At 37.8% G+C, this 24,387-nt stretch overlaps 2 protein-coding genes across 3 annotated transcripts in view; one reads left to right on the top strand and one right to left on the bottom strand.

Annotated features, from left to right (window-relative positions):
* Positions 1-624: 624 nt before the first annotated feature.
* On the top strand, positions 625-4,617 carry LOC139964642 (uncharacterized). Its single transcript, XM_071966835.1, has 3 exons — positions 625-910; positions 2,825-3,143; positions 4,058-4,617. The coding sequence occupies exons 2-3, from the start codon at positions 2,867-2,869 to the stop codon at positions 4,273-4,275; spliced, it is 495 nt and encodes a 164-aa protein (XP_071822936.1). The 5' UTR covers positions 625-910; positions 2,825-2,866; the 3' UTR covers positions 4,276-4,617.
* A 6,178-nt stretch (positions 4,618-10,795) lies between these two features.
* LOC139968729 (uncharacterized) overlaps positions 10,796-24,387 on the bottom strand; it is a 34,090-nt gene continuing 20,498 nt past the window's right edge. For both annotated transcript variants that reach the window (XM_071973054.1, XM_071973064.1), the window contains exons 13-17: positions 23,627-23,832; positions 20,888-21,029; positions 19,138-19,346; positions 17,113-17,222; positions 10,796-13,962 (exon numbers count right to left, since the gene is read on the bottom strand). In XM_071973054.1, the coding sequence (XP_071829155.1) occupies positions 13,781-13,962; positions 17,113-17,222; positions 19,138-19,346; positions 20,888-21,029; positions 23,627-23,832 (849 nt within the window). In that variant the 3' untranslated portion in view covers positions 10,796-13,780. The remainder of the gene's footprint in view (positions 13,963-17,112; positions 17,223-19,137; positions 19,347-20,887; positions 21,030-23,626; positions 23,833-24,387) is intronic.

Below are 24,387 nucleotides of genomic sequence, written 5' to 3'. Positions count from 1 at the left end.
CGCATGCGTATGATATGACAGAGCCACAATGCGCCTTCAGACTAGATTCAGGCTTCCGACTGTTTTCCGACTGTTATGTAGTTGTTACCAGGCAATTTACGTCTTTAGTAGCGTAAGAGAAATGGTATATATACCTAAGTACGGTACTAAACAAAGATGTTGTCTAGCGCAGAAAGCGCAGTAGCATATTAATGATAACAGCAAATGTGTGTCCGATTCACGCTCGATTGACCATCGCTATTAGCGCATCTAGCGCGTACCCAGGGATCTGCTATAGTGCTTTCGGAGCTTTGCGCGTATCATATTTTGCGAGTGTTCTTCGGAACTGAGAGCGCGAGGAGAAAATGTCATATAGGCTACCTTATTCTCACTGTACAAGAGTGGTATCACCTAAACTAAGCTTTAATCACCTCCTAAACTCCATTTTGATGTTTTACTTCATGATTTTGAATTTTAACTTTTCCTAAAAGATTCTGAACTTGCGATAGCATAATATATCCTGTTAAGATGATACAGTAGCTTTTGGCTTTTGTTATTCACGTGGTCCAGATCGATATGCGTGGGGGGAGGTCTTTTGAGAGCGTTTCATTGATCAAGTACCGTGACGCAACAGACAATAGGAAAGTCAATATATGTTACCCGTCTCTCCCGGCCAACACAAACACAGTCCCTGTCGAAGTAAAGGTTTATCTCACATTGCAACAGTAGTCTGCCACTTAACAACAAAAAAGAATCGCGAATAACTGGTTTTAAGGACATCGTAAGTCGAAGAAGTGGTGTACATTAAGACGGACTTTGAACGGTTGCTATAGCTGTCCCATTCAACGTTGGCAAAGAGGGGAACATTACAGAGCGAAAAGACTAGTGTTAATCTGTGATAATCCAAGTTCAGAGAAACAGAAAAAGTAGGGTAAGTAGTTAATATGCTCTTGAGATTAAATCGAAGAAGACATGTAGGCCTATTGAGAGACAGACTACTCTATATAGATGTATATATCACCGCATGTCGGTGGTTTAGAATCACATTGTGTTGTGCCTGCTTATAGTAGAGCCATTATCATATATAGGATTGCTGAAGGCGAATCTGCGTTAATTTTATCATAACCTGATATGCTATAATTAATCACGTTGAGAAGGGATTACCTCTCTTTTAATTGTAAAACTTGAGAAGTATTAGATTGGAATGCTATTTTCAGAGCAACAAAATGACGTTGTCTGCTAGCGTATTCAAGATGGAAGCCGGCGGGCCTAACCATATAATCACCTTGTACTATAATAAAACTGCTACTTTAATGTTGTGTGTCTTCAAAACACGGTACTTGATAAACACTACATGCTAACCAACTTATAAGGTTGTTCGATCAATGCTAGGTTCTGTTATAATGCACCACGTAACATATGTACCATTTATTTATTATCGAATAGGCTACATATAATATTTTACACATTTTTCTGTACACACTTTCAAACTGCCCGCCCTCAAGACCCCGTTCATATCACTGATACGTTAAATAATAGAAGCTTACAGTAAAATTCATGCAAGATGTATGTATTTTCATCCACATACCCCCCTTCCCCACCCCCCCCCCCCCCCACCCCCACCCCCGAAATCCAGCCGTTCAAGTTTCGGACAAGTCCTTGTGCTATACCGTTTTCCTTAACTGTGTAATTTCCCCCTTCTTTCTTATTTCCTTCACCCAACGTCCTGAATTTATATCAAAAAATTTAGGACCTCATATTCTCTTTTGGTTTTGTCACTACGTACATGTGTGTGTATATATACATGTATGTTTGTTCGTAAGCCATCAAGTTGATTACAGAATGTGCTTTTGCTTTCATATGTTCATTAAGAGAATTTGTGTTTTGTTGCTCCTGTTCCTTTGGTGCTGAGAAATGTGACGGGAAAGCATGTTTGATGTTTGTACCGCACTAGCTTCGTTTGTTTTGTTGGGGGTTTTTTTTCAACAAATCTATCGTATCCTAATGTATTATCTTAATGCAAACTTGTATAACTATGAAAGGCATATATTACATCACGTTCTTCCATGTACACACCAGACAACGAGGTTCAAGGTTAAGTTGAAAAGTCACAGGTGTAATATCATATTCACCATGTCTAGCCTATGAAAGATTATTCTGACATTGAAAGACTACTAGCAAAGTGGTTGACTCTGATTGATTTATTATTCTCTAACAATTTCTGGCTTTTGAAACTCTTGCGCGGGGGGGGGGGGGGTGGGGGGTAAGAGGAAGGTAGGGCCTATCCATATTGATTTGTTTAGGTCCTATATATTACTCATTGCGTACATTTGCGCGAAATAAGATCAACATTGAGTATAACAGTACACAGGGGCGCAATTACGTATATAAGTCGTACATATGTAATGCAAATGGCATATTTTTTATAATATTATGCTAGAAAGGCATATTTACAAAGTTTGAAATTTAGGGGGCTATAACACATTTGGGCGTATACGCTCCCAATATCACCCTCCTCTTTCTGCCAGTAGGCAAGCCACTAAAACTGACTTTGATATATTGGTGAATAGGGGGATCTCACTTCCTTTGCTGAACTTGGGTACACATGCATCTGTCAATTTTTGGGGGAAACTATTCAGTATATATAATATTTTATTGGAACGAGGGGGGGGGGGGGGTGGAGTATAGGTGCGGGAGTCCTTAGTTTCAAATGAATTTTTAATATGATCTTTGAGTTAACGAAAAGAGCTTCCTCCGGTCGTCGGTTGCCTATACCAGTATTTAAATTTTAATTTAATCTTTAGATTTATTACTTTTTTTCCTTGATTTATTTCTGATTTTACAGTTTATCCTTTCACCACATGCCACATCCCCAAAAAAAGACAAGATGCCTAACTCGGGTTTTCAAGGCCAAATCAACAACAACTTTGAGGGATTATCCAAGACGGACATCTTTCCTCTAAGTCCACGTGACGCCAACCAGAATCTACCCAACCCAGCGTTTTGGAATATCTTCGTGAGGAACATGCCTGCACAATCGGCGTGCCATGGGAGTGGCATTGGGGTCGGCGTGCAACCCGTTGGAACCTTTTCTCGACATATGCACTCACAACGCTTGCAAAACAGATCGACTGGTGGATTTAGTCTGACGTCATCACTTCAGGGTAATGACAATCACGTTTCGAGTTTAATTTCTCTACATTCCATGCATGGATACAATTAGCATGCATGTATGTAAATCGTACGAAATGATTACAGTGTAGCAACTGCAGAAACCAAGAGTAGACTATAACTTGTAAAACGTGCAAATAGATTCACCAAATAATGTCCTATCTATGATGTGAATTTGCATTTTTTTTTTTTATAAATTTCTGCTTGCCACAGTGTCTGTAGTCTGTATAAACGGCACATCAAAGAGAGAAAGAGGGGGGGGGGGGGAGACAATCCTGTCAAACCATATTGTTTGTATGTTTTAGGTATACGTTTCATTTAATATCTATCGGTGTATTATTCCTGATTACTAATGGTAAGTAATATTAATGAACATTAATATCTGGAATGGCTGATCACCAAATTGGCCCTATAAAACCTGAAGTACTCTTCTTCCGATAGCCTGTTACCCACCAACCCCACCCTTTGCCTCCCTCTCGTCTCATCAGGATACCTTCCTCCTCCTTCCACTTGTCTATTGTTTCACCCGTAACTTCATTTCAAAGAGAACTATGAAATAATTCATTTTGACTTTATGCATAACATATGCAAACATTTCTTATGCGTGTACATGTGACAGCATTTCGAAATATCAGTTGCCAGTGGTGAAATGAACTTAAATTGTAAGATGTGAAAATTGTTAGTGTTTTCAACTGCATAGCCACCTTTGGCTTTGTTATCCGTTTGCCATTTGATTATGTGTTACTTTTCATTTATAAGGGGGAGGGGGTAGAGGAAGGGGAGGGGTTGGGGAAGGGGAGGGGAAGTGGCAGTTGTCTTTAGATATATGTATCCATTAAGTGCTTTTTCCTCATCGTTTCACATTTTATTTTTATCCTTATTTTGTGTTCTTTTATTAACATTACAGAACCTCCAGTTGTACCCTATTCCGAACCAGAGCCGTCCAATCAAGACCCCCTACCTACTGTACTAAGAGGTGGTATCATCGCTAACTCCGTTGCCCCTTTCTCCACCCTGTCGAAACCCACCTGTGGCTACTTCTTTTCTCGCTTGACGGACCAGAAGAAGCGACGGTCAGGAATTCCTCCAGCCGATCTCGTGAAATGGAGATACTACGTCAAGTAATCTACTTCCTGGGTCAAAGAAACTACATCCGGGTCAATTGATCCGCCTTCCTTGCATAATAACTTTCAATGTTTCTTCACATCAATGACGTCACTTTTGGTGGACTAAAACACGGCCTTAAAATAAGAGCGTTAAATAATATCTTACGCCAATTTCCTCGAGATAAAATTTCGACAGGAAGAAACTGAAAATTTCTTTCAAATTCCTTTATCATTGTATTATGTTACTGGTGTGCTTATCTGTCAAACCCATACTTGTGTTTTCTCTTTGGAACAAAAATATCAACATAATCAACGAATTGAACCATTTGGCGAAATGAATAACTACTATGAAAAAAAATTATATGTATAAAGAACTTGTATATTTGTGAATAAAAAGTCATGTTTTCAAAACAAACATAAGTTTGCAATTGCTATTTTGCTTTTTCTCCACTGCGTTTATTTTGGGGATTCTTTTAATGTGAGTCAAATTTCGATAATGTGTGTTTGTATTATAACAGACTGACCTACACGCAATGTATAAGTTAGTTAATTAGTTAAGGTTTTAATTAGACGAAATAAGCCGATGGCAATAACGTAATTGTTCTTAATTCTTTGAATTTTGATTACTTTTCAAAGGTTTGTCTGAGATTATACGATCCCAATTACATAAGAGACAAAAATAGAACAAAATAAAAATTTTATATTTTACAATCCCACACAAAAAAAATACAACGATATTCATTTACTTATTAAATTAACCGTTCGTGTATTCCTAATTTTGGAGCCAACTTATAACCTAAATCTACCTCAGGGGGCACGGAATTCACCATTTTACGTCTTCATATGTGTTCTGTTATGGGTTCCTCCCCTCCACCCTACCCCTCACCCCGCCCCCTCCCCCGCGCGAGCAATTGCTCGGAGCTCAGCGCAACCCTTCTCTTTTTCCTTTTAAATCCTGGATCTGCCTCTGCTCTGCTCGCTGTGTCCGAGCTAATTATCCTTGTTAGATACTATTCATAGACAGAGGCTGAACTGAGATCTGAAGATGATCCTGCTAGGATCGAAACGTCAAGCCCACTTATACTTTTACACATTCTCTTACACAGACTCTTTAGTGGATAAGTAGTTTGCTAACAGTTTCGATTTATTTTGATTTTTTTACTATTTAATATCATGGTTACGAAATCATGAATAGCAAAAATTACAGTAGCAGCTAATGTCAACATGAGTATTAATAAATGATACATAATAGTGCGTTATAGCCTACTGACGTGGACAGTGGAATTATGAAGTTGAGCAAGGAACGTTTCTAAAATCGACGACTCTTTCATTTCAGTCTCAGACAGATCGATTTCATCAAGAGGCAAGGAATCCTTACTCTATGGTGATACTTCAAAGAAGTTAATAACAGACTTCAAAAAGGATTTCGAAATGTCACTTGTTATTTGATATGGAAACCTCTTTTCCGTGTTTCCCTCCATTTAAAGTGATGTCATCCGTAGCAAACAGAGTTAGTAAACAAAGTGATAAAACGACAAATCCGATTAAACGCCTAGCGTGGATTACTTGATAATGTCGCAATGTGTAAAACATGCAATGTTCACCTTGTCACAGTGCAGTAATTACAAACACCCATCGTTAGCGTATATCCGAATAGATTAGTTGACATGCCAAAGAAAATGAAACTTGTAACCAAATGCTAATCTACTGCAACAAGTCTGTGTAGGTAAGTATAGATTAGTGAATGGTATGTAAGTATCACTCCCCCCCCCTCCCCTCATTTGTCATGGATTAATCACATTTACTTTACAGCCGCAGTGGCGTACCCAAAGGGAGGGGCCGGAGTACCATCCTTCTATCCACATCCCATCGTCATTTGGGTGAAATTCACCAAAGAGTACTCGAAAGAACAATTCGGCAATCCAATGAAGAATGATTTCAAGATATATTCAGGAGTGTTAGCTGTATTCAATCAAATATCTCTCTTAGAGCAAACTTTCTACATTATACCCAGCAATAGCCCACCTCCATAGTCAGTTGTGTGCCGAAAGCGTTCCGTTGGGGAATTTGTGTTTTTTGGGAGGGGGGGGGCAAAATTCAGCAAGCATTTCTCAGCAAAATCTTTTAACCTAATTATAGCATAATATATAGCCTCGTCGAAACTGCTGGGGAATGACCTCCGCCCCCCCCCCCCTCACCACCTATCCTACAAGAGAACTGCATTCAACAACCCAACAGCCATACCCGTATTCGAAAAGGTTGGAATTCACCTTTAATTAAATCACGTCGACAGGCTCAGATGTTCCGGTTATACAACACCATTTCACTGATCTTATTAGCGACGCTGAATTTCAAAAGTTGAAGCCAACCGACGTTATAAGCTTGCTTTCAGTTGTTTGTTCGAATCGTGATACTACCTTGGAGAGGGGGTCAAGTACATGCCTTGAATGATTAGCACCATTCGCTTAGACGATACGGGATCACTTTACATTAACGATCGACCTTCGTGGGAGATATGATACTTAATAAGGAAGCAATAGCAGTCTTCATTTCCTCTTTTTCGTCTTTTAAATTCTTTCTTCTTCTGGTACTTTTCGTCTTTCTCTAAATTCTAGTGTTTTCTTCATCTTTTCCCGACAAGAGTTTACATGATAAGTAAACAACTCAATAACTGCACGATCTCGGAGTGGAATTAATAGCTACAAGCGACGGGTAACAAAACTGTTTATACCTAAACAACAGCAAAGCAGGGCGGACGATTAAAATCGGTTACAATTTTTTCCTCTTTAAGTTGGCCAAATCTCGACGGCGCTAGACGAAGTATATAGTTCTAAAAGCATTGATTTAGAGATAACCTGTAACTTAAGGGAAACGCTACAAATCCGAAACGCGCTTTTAAGAATTCTTGGGAGAACATCAGCTGCCTATACAACTTGATAAAAAAAGAAACCGCTTTCCGATAAGTCACATTTTTGAAAGCGGGCGATAGCGACGTATATTTTAAATAGATAGAACCTTCAGGGGAAAACACTTATCAACCGACCGCATAGGGTTATATATAGTACTTCGCAGTAGACGGGTAGGTCTATTAAAACTAATCTCACGTATTTCACTGAGAGAGCGTATAGGCCTATCGCATTAGACTGGTTTAAGATATGAAAAGACAATGAAATAGTACGTACGGTGAGCAAAGATGACAAACTTCTAGGGACTGGTCCTCGCACACTGAGTGTAATGTATCCAAAGGAATATATGTTGACCTCCCCGATTCACCCCATTCGCCGCTCACTCCGACCCCCCCCCCCCCTACCTCCCACTCCCCGATCTAACCACCAATAATCCATTCCATTCCTCTGTATAATTGACTTGTGAGGACTGTACTGGAATTCAGCTCATATCGTGTGATAATGTGGATATTGTATTACAAGCACTTGGTCACTGGAATCTGATCAAATTTGGTTATTAACATAACGTAGACATGCCCAAACACGGGCCCAAATACTTATTTTGCGCGTGACCTTACCAGGGACGTAGCCAGAAATTTGAAAGGGGGAGCAGAACATTTTAAAAGGGACACTCCTCACAAAGGGGGCATTACACTTAACGGAGCGCCATGATGTACAAAGAATTGTTTGCCCAAAATGCCTCCCACGTTGCAGGAAACAAACAAAAATAAGAGTGTTGTATTACGTAGCAGACGAACTTTCAGGGGGGGAATTGAGAAAGGTCGCTTAGCTTCCTTCAACCTGTAAAGAGGGCTTTCATGATATTTCCAGCTTTTAGTTAAATTTTATTTTTCGGGGTACTCAGAGGGGGGGGGGTGTGATCGCTCCCATTGCCCCCCCCCCCGGCTACGTCCTTGGACCACCAACGCCCTAGTTCTCTCAAAGCTCAACGTACACACTTAAAGGGTGTGAAGACTCGCGCACAAAGAAACGTCTCATGCCGGTAATCTGACCCAGTTTCGAATGAGGTGTAACAGAGGTGTTAGATACCACCAACGATCCCAGAAAATACACACAAAGCTTGCTACCGTCGGTAATTAGACACTAGTGTACAGTCAATACACGGTCAATACCCACAGCACAGTGTACATAGCAGCGATTGACATCTCAGGTCTAGATAAAAGATAACAAGGTATCACGTTTTGTTACTGTATGCACTTTGTAGCGACAAGAAGAAAACTTCACTTGCAAGCAACGGAAAGTTAACTTTTTCAGAGCGCGGCACGCGGCTTGGGCGAATCTTCAGTGCCTTAAAAAGACTGGCAATGTTAGCTTAGTCCGGTCTATATGCGTAAGACCAACAACACAAAAATACAAACGCGACATTACGAAAGAACCATCCGCTGTTGTTATTGTCTTGCGAGATGAATTCAGCTCATGTTAGTGTCATCCACCCTTCGCGACCAAAGGGAGAGCCGTTTCAATGAATGTGAAATGGTAAATACGATCTCTTTGTTTATTTCATATGATATTTCAAATGCCGCTGCTTCTTACAACAAACTTTTGTTGAAGCGTGTGGCTTTTCACAAACGAGAAGTTAATAATACCCTTGTGTCGCTGAAAGGAAAGCCAAACCTATAACATTACTGTGAACAGCTGTTATTTATGTCATCCGGTATGTATATGAGCATGGGTCATGGATAAATGTCAACGAGAAGTTTAAGCATGCAGGCTTGGTAAACAAGCTTCACATTACGAGGGAGGTCGACGGAAGTGTTCTAAGGAATGTGGCTATAGCTTGAATCTGTCTAGTAGTAGTATAACGAATAATGTGGATTAAATAGTTTCACGCAATTTTCAGCCATTAAGTTCAGGACGTATCAAATGTATCAACTTATAATTTCTTTTATTCGGTTTGTTATCGATCGGTCTTCATTTTGAGCTTTTTTTATACCTATTTATTTCGATATAGTTACGGATGATCTAATGTATCAGTATCATGTATTCAGACATCTGTCCGTCTGTGTGTCTGTACGTGTGTGTTTTGATTGACCTGTATGCATGTATATATACATGTATGTTAATGAGTAATAACAGAATCACCTTACCGTGCAAAACTACCAGTACACCTATTTCGGTCATTCAGTTCTCTATAGGTACCGCACCACAATTAGACTATAGTGTTCATCCGCTCAAAGGGTTAACCATTGTCAGAGAAAAGAGGTAAAAGTACCTAATGTAATGCTCAGTGTTTAAGCATGTTATCAGTTGCCGTCATTGTTTGTTCTGCCTTTATATGAAAGAGCATAATTTTAAGTACAGATGGTGTGAAAATAGGGAGGATCGAAGGTGATATAAACCATTTTAGAAAATCTTTGGTTAAATGTTGATATTACTCCGCGCGAGCAGATGGAAGGTGGGGCTTCAGTAAGCTAAATTGGTCCTCTTCTCAAAATCTGAACGGTCATGATATGGAAGTTTGCAAGTGCCATGATAGGCCAAGATCTCAGCTATCATGTGGTGGGTAGGATATACCAGTTGAAAACTTCTATCTATGCTTTGGCAGGTCTTGAAAGTGACGAGTTTAGTGTGTTAAGTCAATGGAACAATTAATTGTGGTGCGAGACCTATATGATTGAAGAAAGCTAGGCGTATAGACAGATGTAATGAAACTAACACCTATAAGATAAACAAGAGATGTTAGCAAGCAACGTTATTCGATCGTGTGTTTTCTCACGAGTACTATACTAACATACGGACTTACATGCACAGTTTTGGTATAACTCCCACGTTAAAAACAATTCTGTTTTGAAAGTAATTAATTTACGGTTGCGTTCGATTAAAGGGTGTGAAGACTCGCGCAAAAAGAAACGTCTAATACCGGTAATCTGACCTAGTTTCGAATGAGGTGTAACAGTAGTGTTAGACACCACCATCGATCCCAGAAAATACGCACACAGCTTGCTACCATCGGTAATTAGACACTAGTGTACAGCCAGTACATACAGCTGCGGTCAATACCTTCATCACAGTATACAAACGATACAGCGATAGACATCTCAGCCAAAGATAACAAGGTATCACGTTTCATTACTGTCTGCATATTTTAGCGACAAGCAGAAAACTACACTTGCAAGCAACGGAAAGTTAACTTTTTCAGAGCGCGGCACGCGGTTTGGGGCGAGTCTTCAATGCCTTTAAGCCTGACACTAGGGTTATATGCCAGGGTTTTTTTTTCTTTCTCAGACACGCGTGGAGAAACTTTGTTTAGCCATGGAGCTATAAACAGAGGTTTAGCGTAGCCATAATTTGAAACTACAACCGCAGTAAAACAAAAAAAGCCTCATCAAGTTGCGTTGTAATGTGATTAACCGCTGTTTGAAACAAATCTGCAGATTCGAAGAAAAAAAATGTTATTGTTACTTCCGAGGAAGGATGCCACGGACGAATAATAATTCATCGCCCAATTAAGTTTCAATTATATCACTGAAACCATTTAGACCTAAACCCCCAAAAAATGAGATCAAACTACAGTTTAAATATTTCAAAATATATTTCACAGTGTAAATTAACAACAAAAAAGATCGTACGCAAGAAATTCCCATCTTACTAGTATCTTTTCTAACCCCTACCTACCCGTCCCATATTACTTTCCCTTAAAACACGCACATTGCATACATGCACAAACGCAAACCTAGCGTTTGTATTATTCTACTAAATCCCTAATCGCTCCAAGTGGAACTTAGCAAAACTGTAATTGAATACGCCAAAAAAAATAATAAAACAAAAGGGAGGTGATATATATATACTAATTAATTTTTAAGCTTAGAATTTGCCCCGTTTTCATTTCCATCCGAAGACTTAATAAAAAAATTAAAAAATACAACTCTTTCGTGCCCCCCAGATTAGACTTGTTTTTCAATGAGTTGAACGTCACACGGGAGACGTTACTGTCACTTGAGACTGACATTGAAAATGTGAAGAACTTGAAATAACTGAGCAGCTGGGAAAGCGATTGAGAGAGAGACCTTTCACCTGGTTCACTTTTCTTAATCAGTTGAAGGTTATATTAGCAGTATTTTCTGTGACGTAATGGATTGCACATTACGAAATTTTAGAAAAGAGCGTGTAGAAATAAATTTCGCATAAACTCGCATATTGAGTATCCATCGTGGTTATACAGTAAGTACTAACGTAATTCTTTCCAGTGTATTCAGTGTACGAACAATTAACTGCAGCAGTCTCTTGCATAACTCGTAAAGTGGTATCACCCATCCCTTCACCCCCCCCCCCCACCTCCTTTTTCCAACTAGCCCTCCCATCAATTAAATTCCATACAACACAAAAAATGTGATGGGAAAATACACGAGTAACTCAGTCTTTCAAGTAAACATAACACAAATAATACATAGAAAAAAAAACTGCAGTTCCGTGGTCACTTTTTATCTTACCATCAAATTTCCTTGTCAACTATAAACAATCTACTGTAACAAGCCTAACCACTGAACCTATCAGTATCCTTACTAACAAATATGACTATTAATTTATCTTTAGCTGAATATTTGCATCACAATGCATCCACTGATAAGTGTGATCATAAAAAGTGTCCACTACTTTTAACAAACCTTTGATGGTTTACGGATGAATGTTCAATTTAATCCCAAAGATATTTCTTTTGCAGTAACGCTGCACCCATTGTGCTGTGTTCCTACTGTGTATTATTTTTTGGGGGGGGTGGGGATTGGGGGGGTGGGGGAAATAAGCTATTAATTCTTATGCAAGCCTATTGGAATACTCACTACTATACATAATGACACCACATCAGCACCAAAAGACTGCCTTAATGGAAGTATCATAGTTTACTGTTATCGTTATTTCAAACGACATTATTAAGAAAACTGGGGATATGTTAGAATATCTCTTCCTTATTTTGGTTTATTATTCGTAGGTAAAAATATGAATACAGCCAATTCTAATTGGAATATGAAAGTATACATATACAAAGAAGAACAGAAAAGGGGGAAATATTAAAAACAAAATTTTTCAAAAAAACAAAAATGTCACTGGCTAGAAAAAGGAGATCAAAGCAGTGTGACCTTATGATTACAAAAGATGTGTGTTCTACCAGAAGAGCAGTTACACAGCCTTTAAATGAGGGCGCTTTCCATTTATTTGAGGGCGCTTTCCCTTTAGTTGAGGGCGCTTTCTTCCAAACATTTCTTGTGTTTGCTATGGGGTTCCATCCTGGTTGAATATAAATAAAGTTCCAAGCATTGATCTTATTTTGCTCTTCCAAAACGTCCAAACCTCAAAGTAGTTATAAACTACAACCCAGGAAAAAATTGAATTAATCATTTACAGAACGTAGTAAGACATAAAGGAAACAAATGACAGTTTTTGGCTTCGTTTACAAACAAAATATAACAGAAGAGAAGGTTACGAATAGGACAGCCCTTTAGCGTTAACAGAGCTGATAAAATTTCAGAATTTTTACATCATTGTAAAGGAAGAAAACACGCTTCTTTTACTTTCAATGCTAATGTTGCAACGTTTCTTTTGAGGCACATGACTTAAACTACATTAAATAGTAGATTTAAGCAAGGAGAATTTATTACATGAATGTTCCTTGTCCATCGGACAATTCATATCACTTTCAAATTGTCTCTGTATAACTGAAAGTCATTTACAAGTCATGAATAATTATTTTTTTACAAATAATCTTGCAACCACTTAAGCCATCACGGTAAGAAAGGGTGCACGAAAATTCCATGTGCAAATGCTACTGTTGCTATAGTAACTAGAGCTTGTTATGAAATGTTATCCAGATTTGCACAAAACCACAAATCTTCAAAATCGGAAATCTAATCTTGATGATCAAGTTATTAACTACGTCCATTAAACTTGGAAAATAAAATTTTCTTTTAGAGCAGAATTTCCAATAAGTCGCTTACACAAATAGTTTTTTAATTTAATGGAGACTTTAACGAGAAATTTTCTACGCAGAGTGCAATTTTTTTTAAATTTTTTTTTGGGGGGCTCAAGTGATTAAGTTTCTTCTGTGGTTAGCCTACTAATTAAGCCATTAAAAGTGCTTTCTCAAAATTCCATCAATTGTGAAGAAGAGCTATTCCGGACACACAGTTCCTTTGTTTTTATAGTATTTTTACAATCCACGAACCAAAAAAAAACCCTCAAAATTTGAAACCAATCTGATTGTTACATCAAGCTGTTACTGCAGCTAGAGTAACATGAAATATTCGACCCAAAAAACTAACAAATGTGAATATTACAATTTGTTGACAAATTTTTATATTTTTTTACATATATTACATGCTTAGTTCTCACAAAGATACTTCATATTCTTAATATTCATTTTCAATATCCAGAAAAGAAAAAGGTTTCTCATCCTCTGAACATTTTTCGAATAATTTAAAATGTCTATTCTCTCTTTCACCGATCTAAAAGCAGAGGAAATTACAGATTCTAGCACAAAACAAAAAGTTGTGAGTGTTTTTTTATTTGATAAACTATCCTATGTAAACATCACACGGGGAAATACATTCACACGGACTGACTTTCTCATCTGCGATGATTTGCAGCAAGTGGTGGAGAATTCCAAACAGCTGAACTGGTTCTCTTGAAGAAACGAGCTCTCTTCTTGGCGAAGAGAAGTTCCAGATTCGGTGCCGCGACTGGAGCAAAAATATCGTCCGAGTTCTGATGTAAGTATTGTTTAACACAGAGGTCTCTCAAGGCTACACCTGTAGGAAATAAAACACAATTTTAAGATATTTGATCATGAAAAGTCAATTTAGCAAACTTTTCACACCACAAAAAGTATAAATGTTGGAAGTGGTCATGTGATAAGATGAGGCTGAGAAGTCCAGTTTCAGCCAATTCCAGCAAATACTAACACCTCCTTTGGTTTTCTTTTAAGGAGACACACTTCAAAGCCAACTGCAATCTTTAGTTTTATATTTGCGATGACCAACTCCGGCCAGTGGCGTAGCCAGAGGGGGGCAATGCCCCCCAAATTTGCTTTGTCCTACAGTCTTGCCCCCCCCCAAATGAAATCCAGTGATGTATTCAAAATACTTCTTTTTTACATTTTTCGAGTTCTAATCACAAGTATTCATACCTCAGTTCTCATGTTCATACTTCATATAAGGTCAGAACTTGGTAATCAGACCGAGATATTACATTATTATTACATATTAGGTGACCATTAATACATATATTTCTTGGTAATTCCTACCATCAACCATCACAGGGTTGCCACCCCCCCCATAAGAAAAATCTTGCCCCCCGCCTAACAATAGAATGCTGTCTACGCCACTGCAACTCCCCCTATCAGCTGAGAAAAATCTTGATGCATTTAAGGAGATAATTATCCTAGTTTAAAAGTCCTATCTGGACGCCTTATTATAAATGTATGTAATATAATATAAATATGTCATAATGTCACTCAGACATGATATGGTCTACTTTCTCTTTGCATTTTTCCTTTTCCTAGCAGTGATGAGCATCGGACACTGAAACCAATGCTCAGCATCATGTCATGTTAACCAATTCAGGTTCCTTAGATTCAACATAATTTGCAACACCAATCTCCTTCAAAGAAGATAAACGTTGTCATAAAATGAAGCGCAATTGGTTCAGTGATTTCATATTTTATGACTTGATCAAGCCTCTGTGCTTGTTTGTGAAGGAACATTAAACCTTCTGATATCTCCCACAGTGAAATAGGATTTCTCTCAGCTGTTTGGGGTGAGTTGTTCGACACAGAAATCGCCATCACACGGATAAATGATGATTGTATTTGTATCTACTTTAAAAATGAATTTAATCCTTAGAACTGTAGCAACTAACATCTTATTCTCATCACATATGGCATCAGAAAGCAGCTATATACCTCTTTCTTGAGTAAAAAAAGCACCTTTTTACTTGATGTGAAAATATATCAGCACTGTATCCCAGATGTCTAAAGAGTCATAACTGACTCTCGAGAGTCAATAAATTATCAAAGTGAATTGGCTCAAACAAGTTTTGTCAATGTTTTAATTTTTCTCATAGAGATTTTTTTTTTTTAAATCGATTTGAGTCTTTGACTTGACTCTTTGACGCGACATAGAGACTCAGATCCCATCAGAGTGAAGATCATTTTTTGTCTTCGACTCAATTTATAGTATTTTATTTTCAAGGTTTGTAGGCAATTGAGTCACTTTTCAACATTCCCTATTTGCTTCTACAATGTTTTTCATATACAGATGTTGGTCTAAAACTGTCTGAGTGAATAATTGCTAAACGCTGGTAAGAATAGTAATAATCACATGAGCTAGTAAATAATTTCCAAGTGTTTTATTCTCTAGTAAATTACTCCAAAGTAAATCTTGACAGAAACATCCTAGTACTGGATAGATGAGTTCGATGAATTTCAATGTGCTATGGAGTGGTGCTATGGAGTTATACTTGGCTAGCCTTGATAAAGATGGCGACCAAACTCGACAAAATCGAGTCGGTAAAGAGCGAGCATCAGAGATTGATTCTGCAATCCAGTTACAAGAATTGTGCAAAAATTGAGAAATGATACTGTGGAGGCAATACAGTGTCGTAAAATATTGTTAATATTTTAGGTGGGGGGAGGGGGAGCCAAGAGGGAGTCCTGTTTTGAGTTCCAAGCAAACTGGAGTGAAAAATTCAGAACAGCCTCCCAGGGTTTTGTAACCCAGTCGTGACTTGAAGTCCGGGCAATAATTTATCGGGTATCGCATCACGAAATGCTGTGAAGATTTGGCGAATTGCTACGCAAGTGCATAGATTTATAGCAGTTTCTGTACACAGGGACCCATAGAATATGAAGAGAAGGTCTAACTGCCTTCAGAACTGCTAGACGAAATTAGAACACTAAATTATTTCCAGTTTTGGTCACTAAACTTTCAATGTGAAATAATTGAAATGAAATTATCAATGTCCCCCCTCCCCTCTCCCCATAGAAAACAAAAACGACAGGGATTTTTAAGTTTATGGTTCGACTCGATGACTTTACTGCTAATAATTTCGGCTCAACCTCAAAATGAAGACACTGGTAATGTCCAATCTAGGACATGGTAATTACTTTATCACACAACTCTCTTAATAACGAAAAGTCTCACTGCCGTTCCCACGACACATCCTCTGCATTAAATTTTAGTTGATTATCTCATTTTTATTTTCCATTTTATAAAATTCTTCCCGTTATCAACTTGTGACATCACCTCCACAGAGGTCCCCCATAGGTGCGGGTAGGGTGTTCGGACAGTCACATAATTTATTAATCAGCGTGAATATGCTGGTCCTGGGATTACATACAGTCACTTTCTTGACGGGGAAATGACGAAAAAAGTGACAGAAAAATATCTTTCTTCACGCTGAGAGGTGACGCAGTGTTGTAAGTGTTACCTTCTATTCTTTTACCGTGGTGTGACAACTATCTCCTGCATTCAAAACTCAAACTAGACTTTTCACTTCTGGTCACTATCCACTGTCTACCTTTTTCGAGTGGCAATTTTTTTCTCGCATAAATCTACACTGGACTTCCTCTCATGCCTTGAGGATCTTTTGTCAGTGCAATTGTTTGTGCATTTATTACAGACATTCATCTCTCCCATAGTCTGCCAATAGTTCACAGAGCGAAATTTTCAAATATCTTTTAGAGTTTAGGATAATTCAAAAAGTACCACAAAAAAAAAAGCTTCGGAACTCTTCCATTTAACATAATTGCCCCAAAAAAATATTGCAAAATTTATGCACAAAAAAATAAAAAAATGCAAATTTGCAAATTAAATATTGCAAAAATAATTGCCAAAAAAAAGGACAAACTTAGAGGAAAGTCAAATAATTGATGGTCTGAATGTGTCTGAAACTCGGTTTACCTTGAGCCCACTTAGGAATCACTTTGCGAGGGTCGTCTTCGTCGTCCGTCGAATCTCCGCTGTGAAGATCGTCGATGCCGTAGTTTTCTTCAGAGGCGGCAACGTAGATCCTGTAGAGGATGAAAGATGTTGTCATTGTCATTTAGAGGAATTCATTTACTGGCGTAGACCTCAGATGATATTAGTTTGCAGCGACTGGTTGAGCCATTAACATCAAACAGAAGCTACTTTGATAATTGGTTAGTTTGTTGCATTAAGGAGACATCCTTGATAGCAAATGTATGTATTTTAGATCCTCCTGCAAGCAGGAATTCGCAAAGAAGCCATCATTGGCTTATCAAAGCTGCAAGCTGACCGAAGTCAGTGACTTAGATTCATATTTAACGTCCATGATTATTAATTGTCAATTGTCAACAACTCTGTAGCTGGACGACATACATTAATCTTGGAGTGACTCAAACTCCGGACCTTATGATTGAAAGGCACCGGCGTTAACCCACTGAGCTAACACTCCAAATAATAATGCCAATTATCTTAAAGGACTATGGGTACCTATGTACATTGATTGTCCTACACACTCTAATAGCCATTAGAAATCATGAAAATAGCTGCAACTCCCATCAAAATCCATCAAAGGTTGACCATTTGACAAGTCTTTTCTCAATTCTAGTTTTATTTATGAATAAACATTAATTCGCTAATTATGCACATTTTCTGTTATGTTATTCCTTTGTTTTCACAACCTTTGTTTTCAAGGACACTGAACACAGGTTTTTGGCCTAAGGCAATTTTTTTGGATATATTTTATTGTCTTCTTTGGAAAGAGGTACAACACATTATACAAATGATATATGTGGGCTTGTAATTAGGGGTTAACATATTCAGGGATAAAATAAGAATGTTTGATGAGCACAACGCTCCAAATATTTCATGAGTTTACAAATTTGTCAAAACTTCAAATGTGTATATCTTGGCAATGAAAAGAGCTTTTCGAAAAATGTCAACAGATTTTGTATGAGAATATATGACACACAACAAATGAACTGAATATGGGGCAAATTTGCTTGGTGTCTGTAGTACTTTTAAGACGCAAATATTCCACACTGTTCATTACAAACCACATCTCAGTATCTGGTCTCTAACTCGAGACACGGTCCTGCGAATGTAAACTACTTTGAATGGCTAACCCTGTACCTACTCCAGAAAGTGGATGATGTTGGTACAGTAGTTGGTCTGTGATGTCATCATGAATAGATATTTTTCAATAGCTTTATATGCTTTCCTATTAAAACCGTCTTTTTCGATTTATCATTGAAAAATGTGATACATTTGGAATTGTTGAGCCCTTAGTTGTTCTAAGTGAATTTTAAATTTTCATAAAAGAATTCAACGTTTTTTGGTAGATAATAATTGATCTCCTCTGTGAATTAATGATTAAAAAAAATTAAAAAAAATAAAAAAATATCAACCCATGATTCAATCTGTTATTGCCAGATGCATTCACAAAAATAACACCAAAGTTTACAAATTTACAATTTTTACCAAACGAAATCCTACGGGGATGATATATTTACCTAAATTGAACCAACAAATTCAGAAAGTTTGTTATGAAATTAACAAGAAAATCTGATATTTATTACATTTTCACAGCAGATGCTTTACAGTCATGAGAAAGTCTGTTGTTTTTGTTTTTCAAAATCAAACTTTTACAGATAAGATTAGATTATCTCCCACAGCGGGAAGGAAGTACTACCTAGCCTAGATAACCGGGGCATAGGTAGGAGTTTGATACTACCTGGGCATGTCAATGACTGCAGACGCAAACTATCCAACACTCGAGCCACGGGGATGTAATACACCATGGCCCCATGGGCATCACATACATCAAAATTACAGTTCGCTTCTCTTTGATCTGAAACCATGGCAACGCAACGTTTTTTTGTTTTTCATTTAAATGAAGATTCTGTGAATAACTATCACGTTTTTTGTTTTTTTGTTTATTATTAATCTCAAACATCTCCTCACCTTTGAGGGGTCATTTCGTAGGACGTCGGCGACTTATCCTTGGTCAGCGTCGTGTTCAGAGCGTTGCTGGTCGGCTGGTTGACGCTGGTGTTATGTTTTAGTATGGATGCCTTTAAGCGATCCTGCTCGGCTTTCTCTTTTTCCCGAAGCTTCTCTGTCTCTATCCTTTCCTTCTCCTTCTTCATGATTTCAAGTAAATGTCTCTGCTCCTGAAAACAAAATCAAACGCAAGAGAAAAGTTGTGTCATTTCCTAAAAGAGCAAAATCTTTACACGAACCATCATGAAACACTCATCTTTTATCTTGCAGTGTAGCAAGGTCGGCCGATTCCGTTCTGATCTGTTTGAGATAGTCTGGTGGCTGAAATTGATTGCTGAATTTTTTTTAAATGCCGGTCATTTCCTGCAGTTTTAACGATGGGTTTCATTGCTCATGAACACTTGACTTTTTGACTGTGTGATGAACCAGACAGCCCAACTTATTTGATAAATGCCGTCCAAATGTTCAAAGGCTCATTTCTCAAAGTTTAAAACCTTGGAGTGAATGGTAAACTGGCCTGACACTAAATGTTGATATATGGATCATAAAAAGAAATCTTATGGAAACAAAAGCAGTTCTCACAATTTTAATTACACATGATTATCAATCAACCAAGAGTTTTTTTTCTTTCTGACTGCTCAATGAAATTGTCCTGTCAAACATGGTAGACAATTGCCAGTCATAAATATAATAAAAAACACACCACCAATAAGGTTTTTTTATCTGGAATATGTTACCTCCCTTCTGTCGATTAGTACCTATACTCACTTCTACAATTTCAAGGAATGAGTTGTTAGTTTGTCACTTAGAGGGAGCGGTTCCCTCCCTTGTTTACTCTTCTCCTGTTAATTTTTTTTTTTTTTTTTGTCTCATTTGCTTCCTATCATCTAGGCGACTTAGCGAGGTTTATGTCATCCTTGGGTTGACTATAACTATCTATTGCAAATCATGTACATACTGTAACCATTCCATGCTGTAAATAAGTCTACATTTCAACTAGGTCTGCAGTCTACTACTGTAGGACTGTATATGACTAACCGGATTTAGGATATTGGACACATTTATTCATTTATTGTATTATGTAATATTAATGACATAGACATTGACAATGACATATGATATAGTGCTAAATATGGTGCCAATACAGCCACTGGAGGTCTGTAAATGCGAGGGACCCAAAAATGTTCAAACTCTACAGGTGAATGATAACAGTAGTATTTTTCCTTATCTCTGAAAAATAAAGAAATTTACCAATCTTGTAGAATGTGCTACCTACCTGTCTGAAGCAATTTGTGTTCAAAAATTGCACATTTATTCTTTTCTTATGTTTTCTTTTTATGTTTCATGATGATGTGGCAACATTTGTACATACAGTGCTTGCACTGCTTAAAGATAGCTACTCTTCACTGCCTATACTGCAGTTGTCATCTGATCAGGTTGTTATGTTTTGAAGATATATTAAATTGAACCTACATTGCGATGACACATCCAATCTGAGACAGCAAAAAAAAAAAAAAAACTAGAGCCCCCTCCTACCCCTACCCCCCCCCATAAAAAAAAAAGTGATTAGCCCAATGTATTTCCCACTTGCAGGAAACTAAAAAGAAAGCAAGACTTTCCCAGGCCAACAAAAGGAAATGCACAAGAAAAAACGGGGGTTGTGAGAGAAAGGATAAATTCTGTTGTTAAATTAGCCTCCATCTCCTCCTACCTCTTGTCTCTCCTTGTCTCTCAAAGCTCTCTGAGCAGCCTTGACTCTCTCCGCCTCCGCTGCTTCTCTCTCTCTTCTCTCTCGTTCTCTCTGTTCCGCCTCCGCCAGTCTCTTCCTCTCCAGCTCTTTCTGCTCTCGTTCTCTGTCGATGAGCAAGGAAAGCAAAAAGGGTTGTCTTTTTTTAATGAAAACTTTAAATGTAATGAAAATTGCACGATACGGTACTACTATGGCAACATATGCGTATGGAACGCGAAAAGAGTTTGTCGATAGGTACAACTTTCGTACATTACTAAATTATATGACATATCAGATCACAGTTCAACAAAAAGTACTCTAGTTTTGACTCTCAGAAATGTCTCACGAACCCCTGGGATGGAATCACGCACCCGTGGGGGGTTCATGCACCCTGGTTAGGGAACCCCTGTTTTAGCCCTTGTAATAAAAACACTTTCCGATGACAACCCTGTCCAACCCAAACATATCATTAAGAATCTTCACATTTGCAGCCAGTCATAAAACTAACCACTCACTACTATAAAATAAATCAAGACAAAACAAACAGACAAACATACTTCTGAGTGTTACAAAAGAAAGGGTGTTCTTTATTAAAGCAGCATTTTGCATCCTCAACTATGATTTTTTTCAACCTCACTGATTCCACTATGCCATAACGACATACATAACTAGCTTATCTATTTATATTTTACTTCAAATGGTGGCATAAAAGTCGAAAAAATTGCAACTTTCAACTTTGTTGTTCTCCAAGATATTTTCCTTGGGAACCCAATAAACCTCGCCCATAATATGAATATTTAAACACTACGAACGTCATTGACAGATACGTAATATAACACGACGCTTGATTTGTGTACAGTCTATATGGCAGTTGTACCAAAGAGTTGCATAACAACTCCCTGGTTGTACCAACGCAATGTCTTGAATCTATTTTTAGCAACGGCTCATAACTAAACCTGCATCTCTGATTGGTTGAATCCAAACTAGTGGGTTTGGGAGCTGAATGTGATTAATTTTGTAAGTGGAATACTTGCCACTTAACGTCAGAGGGAAAAACTTGGCTAATATCTAAATTTGCTGTTTTGTGATTTGATGTATGTAAAAAACTCGATGGACATGTCAAAAAAGTAGAAAACGGCGACCAAACGTAAAATGCTCATGAATAAACATACTATTCACTGATTGGGGCCATTCTCGGTCACGTGTGACGGAAAAATGGGGAGATTTGCACTTTACCACTAAGTAACTACTTTTAGGTAAAGAAAGTTAGGTTGAATTTAGTACTTAAGTATGCACTATGGGACTCTTTCACAAAACCATATAGCTTAGCCAAATTCAGAACATTCATGTGCTGGCAGAGGTCATATAAAGGTCAGTCACGTGTGTGACATGAAATGAAACTGGCTTTTTTGCACAAAAAAACATTGGCAAATTCCTCAGTTTCTAACAGGGCTGGATAACCCTAATTTCTCATGGTTCTACCTTAATGTGTTTCCATTCTAACAAGACATTTCACCTAAATATTTCACTTCTTAAAATTAGCATAATACTACATAAGCTAAAAACATGCGGTCACGTGTGTGACATTGTTGGGTCACGTGTGTGACATTCTGAATTTTCAGTCCATAGTATGCAATTTTTGCAGTGCAAATGTGACTCTAGTAATGACCAAAGAACAGCACTGATGTTGATATTCCATAGGAGTTACTTTAAAACAATTTTACTGCCATGATTTGGAGGGTCACGTGTGTGACATTTTTTGGTCACATGTGTGACATTCTGCATTTCAATGGATAAATGTCACACACGTGACCATCGGTCACGTGTGTGACAACTAATAAGAGGCTATTAATTAATCGTAGGAATAATTATTTGACTGGATATTTTGCAGAACTAACAGTCTGTACCAAGAACGGTTGCATATCAAGTGTGGACATCATAAGGCACATCAGTTACTTTTTACGAAAACTTTTGCGTTATTTTGGTCATGTGTGTGACATCAAAATTATGCTAATTAGCACCCATTATTAACAAAGAGTTTAAGATCAGGAACCTCTGCTTTAGGAATGAAATAAATGAACCTATGTATAACTGCCTCCATGTGATAGTTGATCACTGAAATATTATTTCTAGATACTCATGTAGAAAAAACAAATATACAGTTATAAACTACAAATTTTGGCTACAACTTACAATAATGCAAATTTATGCAAATTAGTATGTTATGGTTGTAATTTGAATGAAAAAAATATGAAAAAGAAAACTTGAGAAATCCCTCTAAAACAAAAAGTATAGCATTTGGTCCTGATGAAAACTTTAATTTTTTCATGCCAGTTTCATTTTCCAGAGAATGGCCCATTGGTGGAATTCAAACTAGTGGATTTGGAGATATGAAAACTTTGTCGAGGACACTTTTACTCGTTATCGACATAAATCGTTAATTACTCGCTAATTAACGCTCTTGGCAGGGTGAAACTTGGATGGTATCTTAGTTTGCTGTTTCATGATTGATACATGTAAAAAAATCGATGAACATGTTAAAAAGATGGAAAAAAGCGACCCAACGCAAAATGCTGCTTTAAAATCCCCACCAAAAATTTCCTGTCCCTTTCCATATCTAACTGGTAAATATACGTCTCTACCACTTTTGACAAAACAAAACGAAACAAAGAGGAGTATTTCCTTTTCCTCTCTTACTTCCTTTTAGACATTTCATATTACCTCTCTTCTTTTCTCTCCAACATCTCCATCTCGTGCGCCTTATTCTGAAGTTGTATCTTCTTCTCCGTCTCCTCTCTCTGTTTCTCGGCCTCTAATCTCCTCTGCTCCCCGAGGCGACGACCTTCTTCCAGTTTGCGAGTCCTCTCCTGTTCTTCGTATTCCTTCTTCCTCTGTATGAACTCTTCCTGGCGTTTCTTGAGCTCTTCCTGTTGGCCAAAGAGAAAAGATTATATTTGAGAGCAAAAAAAGAAGCAAAAATTCATATAACAAATGCAGGGATGTGCCTATGCTGGGTGGCACTGGGCGGGCCCGCCCAGCACTAAAAATTACCGCCCAGCACTGTCTTAAAAATCGTGAATACCGCCCAGCACTATTTTCATCTAAAATCCCAACATTCCTAACAATATATCCAACATAAATTGGGCCTAGCCTATGTCAAAATCATACAGACTAATAATGCATCAGTTACACACGCATGCGAGAAATATTACTTATGGCTCTCAATCTGTCCCTTGTAAAATCTATTTGGAACGAACTAATGACTTTTACCAGGTACGTAATATATTTCACTACACAAAATTAAAAAATGTCAATTGTTAGCAAAACTAGTACTTGTGTATGTGCTTAAAAAGCTACACATTTGGCATCTGAGCACCTTCAAAAATCGACAAATTTCCCGCACTCAGGAAATCCTGGGCACATCCCTGCAAATGGAACATGGGCAGAATCTAAAGTCAGGGCATTAATATATAATAAACTTC

This window comes from Apostichopus japonicus, chromosome 1, assembly GCF_037975245.1.
Source record: "Apostichopus japonicus isolate 1M-3 chromosome 1, ASM3797524v1, whole genome shotgun sequence".
NCBI classification, from domain to species: domain Eukaryota; kingdom Metazoa; phylum Echinodermata; class Holothuroidea; order Aspidochirotida; family Stichopodidae; genus Apostichopus; species Apostichopus japonicus.
Note: the sequence above shows the minus strand (reverse complement) of the source record. Positions and strands in the feature narration are given on the sequence as shown.